Here is a 7976-nt window from a genome sequence, read left to right on the forward strand (position 1 = left end):
GATCTGACCACAATTAAGATGCGTAGAAGGCAGCCTGCTGTCTGTATGGAACTCCACTCAATGCCGTCATGGCTGTTGGCATCATGGCATGTGATTAAGACCCACTCACTGTCTCGATTTTATCGACAATGCTTTCTCTCTCGTCCCTTTTCCCAATTTTTTATGCTTTTTATTTTTTTTAAAAAAAATTCTACGTATTCTCGCTTGACAAGCCATTTCCTACCTGCTGCCACTTGCAGGTGAATTGCTAAACCCTACTTAGGTACCCAGCAGGTCGTCAGAACTATCGTCATACGCGCATTATCCATGCTCATCATAAGCAGCATATCGATCTGCATTAAACACTACCTACATAGGTATCTATCCTAAATATCGCGCCGGTATTCAAACAAATCGCGACCTCACAGAGAGATCAACATGAACTTTTCGGCTGAACCCATGCCAACAAATCCCCTCGACAAACCATCATACTCGTGAAGATGAAGAGTGGCGATAGTCGCGACTATCGCGACTATTCTGGAGTATGACTGTAACCAAGAAAAAACAGCCGTTGCAAAGTGCAGAAGAAAGCGCGAAACGCCGCTTGCGAAAAAAAGGTATGCTTCCAGGGCGACTTGTGCAGACGCGCTGGTGAAGTTTTGCTGGAATTCCAGTAGAGTCTCCACTGGATAGCCGAAGCTTGAGTATGGAGAGCTGGCCCTCGATTGTCTCTTGCGCCACTCCTTTGCCAGGCCTTCCTGGCGTGGCTGTTGCGTGGCCAGTGTTCCTGAAGACTCCTGGACAGAGACAGCAGGTGCAGCACGAGCCAAGGCCGTGTTTCCTGCCACAGGCGAAGTTGCGAGCGCCCTTTCTGGTGGCGTGACAAGTGAGCTCGCAATTGCGGGCCGCGTCGACGGACGCTCGTTCAGATGAGGGTTTATCGGTGGCCATACTATATCGCCAGCCGTGTACAAGGCTCCTGACGAAGGCATCGAGTGTCTGACATAATGTCGCTGAAGCGAAGATACCGTCCGACTCGAATATGTACAGCCCGGCATGAGGCAAATGTATCGCGGTGACGATACCCTCCACGTCTTGCTGGTATTGGCTGGAGTCGGAACGAATTCCTTTTGCTGGACATACTGCACTGTCTGGTCGCTTGCTGTGCGAGAAATTCCCAATGGTTTTCTGACCTTTGCATCAGGGCTGGTGCCGGTGGCGAGCTTGTCGAGACAATTACACTGATTATAATCAGCCGGACTGCCCCGAGATGATGCGAGTACAGAGCAGAAATTTTGTGTTCCTATTCTCAAGGTATGGAACTCACCTTTTTGTGTTGTTTTCGATGCTTTTCGCAAGCACCATTCCTACGCACATTGATATAACTCTCAATCTGGGCCTTCGTTCGCGGCTTCTGCTTCTTAGGCAACCGAGTCGCGGCATTCATGTTCAAGTCGAGAACCATCTCAACACCGCCAACAGTGGATTGAGAGGGTTGTTGTTCGCCTGACGAAAATGCGGATGCGGGTGTCGTGACGGAGTACGTGCTGGCCGTCCTGGACAGTCCGGGTAAACTGCCCTGCGATGACTGAGGGGAGACGCTTCCAGAATAGAAGTTGCCGCCAGGGGAGGAGAGATTCTCCATCTTTGAATCAGAAACCGGGCCCGCGTCATATAGGTTTGCCTCACTGAGCCGCTGCAAGTGCAGGGCGATCGCAGCATCTCTCCGCTTTTCCTTCATTGAGGCACAGCGAGGATCTGCCGTGGCCCGGACGTGGACAAGATCCCGGATGGCAGCAGAAGTCTCCTGCGAGAACGGCTCACTCCCAGCTTCAGCAAAAGGGCTCAGAGTGAAGTCCATATTCTGGTAGGAGTGTACATCTGCTATCCGGTAATCCAAGGTTTGTGAGGTCTGTGTAGATGAAAATAGTAGATTAGGGTCCGTAAACGAGTCATCCATCGGCGCGTTCTGCACGGGAAAAGGCTCAAAGGCTGGCCCACAGAACTGCATATCTGGCAGGTCCAGGCATTCAGTAGATAGACTTTGATCCTGTGGGAAGAGACATCCCATAGAATCAGTCTGGTTGTCTAGAGAGCCGTCCATGTCATAGGCATGAAAGTTGAAGAAGGTCTCAAAGTCTGCCCATTCATCGGCATATTGCTGGCAAGGCGAGTCCATGGTGAAGACAGGTTGTGAACTCGCCGCCATTGAGAAGGAATATTCTGGTCTGGGATTTTCGGAGAACAAGAAGAGTTTCGGACGGGTAGATTGTCCTTGAAAGGGAAGGTGGTCTGCTGTTGATAGGAAGTAGGACGGTCAATTGACCACGCAAGTCCTTTTGAGACTCTGCACTCTGAAGATACTAAGATACTCGTGTCTTAACTTTGTTGTGCTTCTCCAATCCGACGGATGTACGGCGAGTGGATACACATGCAATTGGAAGAAGCCGAGCAGGAAGTCACCCTAAAGGGAAAGACTGACCAAAGAAGAACCGACGAAGACGAATCTGCTCTGATAGATGTGAGAAAAAAAAAACAAAACTTGGGTTCAGGCTGCCAAAGGCCTTGTCTTGATCTATATTTCAGCAGGTCTGACTCAGCCTCGCGGGGGATCCGTTTCGACCTTTCCTAGTTTGTTCCCCGACATGTGAAATTTTGGCTAGTTCAAGATGCTGCTTTTGCGGATCTGCGGGGTTAGCGTCGTTAGTGCTGTAGCAATATAAAATTCCTTCCAAGTATGAGTGCCAAGCCGAGAAATCCAACTAGGCTGATAGGTCAAATATTTCTTGTAAGGGTCCAAGGCACGTGATTTATAATGGCAACAAAATAGGTGGGGGCCGCTAAAATGAGAGATCTGTCCAGACTGTACGGAATAAGATAAGGTGATGGCGCGCTAGACGATCTGTACGGCGTACGAAGGGTTGAAGGATTCCTACTTGCCAGACATATCTGTAGACTATCCCATCCTGGATGGCATCAATGCATTTTCTGGCAATGAACATATGAAGCTGGCTTCAGCTAACCAATTAAGTGTGGAAAGAACACTCACGTGATAGATTTGAAAAAGGAGTGTGGGAGGGAAAAAAAAAAGAGGTGTGAAGAGAAGAAAAGAATGGAAGAGCTTGCACGTCGTTTTACTAGCTTGGCACCTACGCACTCAATTGAATTTTGAGCAACGTTTATTTGTTTGACTTAATGTTTGAGAATCGTCTCTTTGCGATCTCAGATGTCCCCAGACGGGGTCTAGTGATTGGAAGACAATTACTCAATTAAGAAAGCGGCTTACCTAGGCGGTCTATTTCCTGAACACCTACCTAGGTAGGTAAGGATTAATATTTCAAGAAGATCGAGATCGAATCGATGATCCAGCAGCCTCTTGCTCTAGAACACGCAATGGTAGAAACCGTGTCAGCGTCAACGACATGCCGCCAACCCCGGATTCGGTGATCATGAGGCACGACTCGTATCGGATCAGGGCGGAAAGGATGCTGCAGGCCATATGGTGGTCTGCTTACTTGGCGTTCTGATGCTGGTAAGCTCCTTTGGCGGCTACTGACGTAGCGCAACAGGCCATGATTGGCATCGCGATAGCAATGCAGCCAACAGGATAGAAAACAGGCATTGCCTGTCGCAGTTTGTTCTCTTTTTGTTTTACTCTTTCTTCATTACGGATAGCTGCTCTCAAGCCAAGTCTTTTTGACTGACTCCTTTTCTTTCTGTGTTACAGCTTTCTTGATGTGACCGCCGCGGACACATGACGTAGGCGACTAGGCCATTTCGTCATACATGCTCCGTCAATCCCGCCGCATAAATTCTCCCTTGAACCCTGCAGCGACTGTTGAGAATAACAACCCCTCTGCTGGTCAGACTTCTCCGTGTGCTTCCGTGATACTTAATCTTAATCTCACTCTCCTCTCTTCCACTTCTTCTGCTTTCTCTCTTGCAAATACTGGTGTGAAGTTCGACTTAGCTGACAGCAACCACCTGCGACTACTGCAAAATGATGAGACTAGTTGGTCTGCCCCTCCGGGTGCTGCAGGTATGGAAATGAAATGCGCGACTCGGTGCTGTGATCTCTGACTCCAGGACAGTTCCTGTTCACCGTCATTGTGATGGCGCTCGACGGCAACATTATCGCCCAGGCCTTTGCCGGAAACCCTGCGACCATCAACTATGCCATGTTCTGCGCCGCCTTCTCCATGGTATCGCTCTTCTATCTTTTCCCGGCCACTTGGAGCAACACCCTGGCTGGCCATCCGATCATCATGATTATTGTGGACCTTCTCAATTCCATCTTCTTCCTGACTTCGGGCATCGCGTTGGCTGCGAGGCTCAAGGCACATGACTGCTCTAACCACGTACGTATTCTCTTCACTTTTTCGAAGTCTAATTTACTAACATACATTCAAAATAGCGCTACCTGGCCCACAATGAGGTCACAAACGGATCCCTCCACCATCGGGAAAAGCGTTGCCGTGAGGCTCAGGCCACCGACGCCTTCCTCTGGTTCGCATGGGCTGCCTATACGGCGTCAATGATCTTGTCGATCTTCAACGCGCGATCCAGTATGAATTTGAAACAACGCCCCAACATCCGGCGACCGGGAATGGCGCAGGTCTAAGCTTGACGTTCGTGTGAAACAACTGCCCTGCGCATGACAATACGGAGGAGGAACCACTTGTCCAGATGGATAACAGTCTTTGACAACTGCCGATTCTCTAGTCGACCTCTTCCTCCTCTTTTCAGGCTCATGTCCGACGTATACTGCTCTTGGATACCATATGCAGGATGATGTAATCCATTTGGAACAGAGGATTCTGAGCTGTGCATTTTTCTGCGTTGAACTGAGGTGAGCTCTATAGTGGTCATTACTTTTGAAACCACAACGGGCTCCTGTGGAGTCCGAGTCAGCAAGGGATGCAGGGAGTTTTCTTTTCTTTTCTTTGTAATTGATTTTCCTCTGGGCTGGATTCTGGTACGCGGTATGGATGGGTTTTGAACGGGAGTGGAATGGAAAAAGGAAATGGAAAAGGGTAAAAAAAGGAAGGTAAGGAAGGGGTAATGATGGAGGGTAATGATGGACGGTTTGGTATGGTATGCTACGGTATGACGTTGAGATTATTATCGATTATCACCAGATGTACTAATTGAAAATATATCCCTTTTTTCTTTTTCTGTGACCACCGTGTGATGTATCTTTATCTATATTAATTAATTAATATTCCTAAGAAATTAACCAAGATAATACCATACTTACCTTCCTGAATTATTCTTGGTTCGCTACCTACAGCTACCTAAGTAGGTGTCATAAATGTCCGCCTCGAGCCCCCTTCTCCGCAAAACCTGTATATATATATATATATTTTTGGACTCAATTTATTCAAAATCAATATAATATATATAAAGGGTAATTTTAAGTTAGAAAATCAGCCCAATTAACCTTTTTTTTTGTCTGTATAGAAAATTTGTCTTATTTGAAGCCTGCAAAATAATAACTACTTTGTTAAGGATAATAAAAAATAAGTTGTGATCCAAAACTTCCTTAAAAAAGAAACCAAATTCATATCTCAATATAAAAAAAATGAATAAACATTTAATATTATATTATGCTATATTACATTATGTTATTTTTTAAATAAAAAATGGTTACAATTTATTTTCCTAATCCAATTAATACCCTTATTACTACATAATTTTGCTGAGAAAGAAATAAACTTGTAAAAAAAAATATGCAAGTTTTGCAGGGAAATGGGCTGGTGGAGGGAACTTGGTATAGTCCTACCCTAGGTAGGTATAAATGTCTTATTTTTTTGAGTTTTTCTGTTTAGGGCAATTAATTGATTGATCGAAATATTTATTATTATTATCTAGGAGGCCAACTAACTTAGGAGGACTGAATGTGCAGTAATGTATATATGTACTGTACTGTACATATAATCATTACTCCGTACCTTGGTAGAGATACTTTTTTTTGGTTCGATCTTCCCTGTCAAAGTCAATATGACAATTATCACAGGTATGTACAGGTATATGCAGGAGACATACCTTGTAGGTATGTAAATTATCTTTTTTTATTTCTTGTTTTTCTGGTCAGAAAACACACACACGCCGCAGGCCTCCATTCAAGGATAGGATAGTATTTGTTCATTCAGTCTATGTCACGACATTATTATCACAATATCTATCTCATATACGGACATAATTTGTTCAATGTTTTCCAATCTCTTTTTTTTTAAGTCACATTACCACGCATCCCGGCTTGCTGCATTTAGGAGGTCTATAGCTCAAAGCAACACTCGCCGCCTGCCCCAACACTTCCCTGACGCCGTATTGCGTCCTGGCCGAGCGTTCCATGTATTCGACTGCGCCGAGACGGTCACGGGACCTCTTGCGAGTGGTCTTCTTGCGGGTCTTTTCGATTTTCTTGCGGAGGTTCTCTGAATAATAGCATCAATATCGGTGACTGCATATGTCTGTGCCCATAATCTGAATTTGTCCTCAAGCTTTTCGAAGTCGTTACGAAATCATATCATCTTCCTTTGGCATCTATCCTCTCCCAGCTAGGTTTTTGTAGAGCCGCTTTTTTGGCGAGCAGAAACTTCTGTGAGAGCTCTTGACACTGGATTTCTAATTCTCGGAATCTTATGATTTCATCATTGTTGGTAGTCAGTGTTCCACGACAGAATCACCATGATAACCTCTAACTATCGATTAACAAGGCGGACCAGCCGGTTGCATGATCGCTTCCCAACTCGCAAACACTGTCAAGAGACCCCATGTCCTTTTACTTAAAGCTGGTGGCGAACCTCACAATAACACCCTCTGTGTTGATAGCGAATGATGGGCTGTCCTCCTGAATCCCAAATAGAACTGGATATATAAGACGGTGCCCCAGGAGCATTGCCATAACCATGTCATTAACTATGCCTATAGGTGTAGTCTTGGTATCAGCAGTATAATTAATTTCAGCATCTATACTATTGGCTGCTAGGACAACTATGACCAGTGGGCTCAACTTGTTAATAGTGACTTCTCTAACTAGGAGAGGATGCACCTGTGATTCAGGACTCTGGAGACCTTTTATAGAGAAAAAGCACATCTAAACTATACTGCCCCTAATTTAGCAGACTATAGCACTAAGGGTTCTCTTCATGTTGACTATCTACCTAAATAGCAGAAGGATATCCTGCTGTTGCTAGATGTTTTTGAATAAGTAGGCTTTGGCTGGAATCTGGTCCATAACTCTAGAAATCCTCTTAGTATAGCTGTTACTATTAACTCTGCATATTAAGGGCACACAATAATAGTAGCATATTTTCTGGCTGGTCATCCAGATAATCTAATAATTATTATAAATATACTAGTACATTAAATTGTCCTGCAGGATAGAAGGTCTATTAGAGTAGAGTTAAATAGAAAGCAATATTTACATAGTCCTAATTATTATGCTTCTATAGGATAATATAAACTCTGCTGACTTTACCTAGATCTAGCTATAAGAGAGGTTCTTATTGGTAGGTAGTTTAGATATACCTAAGATCCTGATGCTATCTAGTGAAACGGAACGATTTTGAAGGCTCCTTTCTGTCGAGGGAGAAGGCCAAGAGACAGAGAGACTGAAGCTGACCAGTTTTTCCAAGGAAAAGAACCCAATTTTACCAGAAAGAACCGGGTTATTTTCTGAACTTATGATGAACAAAACCCAAAATCCAAATATTATTTCCTAGAAATCAACCTCCCTAGAACCCTAAGAGGCACGAGGAAGTTCTTCATTCACTAAAGAACCTCTTTCTGGCAAAATGGAACCTATTCAATAGAAGAAAAAGGCAATAAAGCCAAGAACAGTCACTCAGGAAGCCATCTTGAAAGAGGGAAAAGAGTCGTTAGTTGTTATTACTATCTACAAGTATGCTGGTGTTCTATAACGTAATTCCCGGCCGCTCCGGACACCCACCCGCACCCACGAATTCTATACAGAATCTATCGATCTCAACGCG

General features: G+C 44.8%; 2 protein-coding genes across 2 annotated transcripts; one reads left to right on the top strand and one right to left on the bottom strand.

Annotated features, from left to right (window-relative positions):
- Positions 1-401: 401 nt before the first annotated feature.
- On the bottom strand, positions 402-2188 carry VTN77DRAFT_2017 (uncharacterized protein; the record flags this gene model as incomplete). The annotated part of the gene is made up of 2 exons (XM_069417812.1): positions 402-1220; positions 1307-2188. The coding sequence occupies 2 exons, from the start codon at positions 2186-2188 to the stop codon at positions 402-404; spliced, it is 1701 nt and encodes a 566-aa protein (XP_069279497.1).
- Positions 2189-3979: 1791 nt separating this feature from the next.
- On the top strand, positions 3980-4600 carry VTN77DRAFT_2018 (uncharacterized protein; the record flags this gene model as incomplete). The annotated part of the gene is made up of 3 exons (XM_069417813.1): positions 3980-4018; positions 4071-4337; positions 4394-4600. 3 exons carry the CDS (start codon positions 3980-3982, stop codon positions 4598-4600), a joined length of 513 nt encoding a protein of 170 aa, XP_069279498.1.
- Between the last annotated feature and the right edge of the window lie 3376 nt (positions 4601-7976).

Source organism: Rasamsonia byssochlamydoides, assembly GCF_041956645.1.
Source record: "Rasamsonia byssochlamydoides strain NRRL 3658 unplaced genomic scaffold VTN77scaffold_16, whole genome shotgun sequence".
NCBI lineage: Eukaryota > Fungi > Ascomycota > Eurotiomycetes > Eurotiales > Trichocomaceae > Rasamsonia > Rasamsonia byssochlamydoides.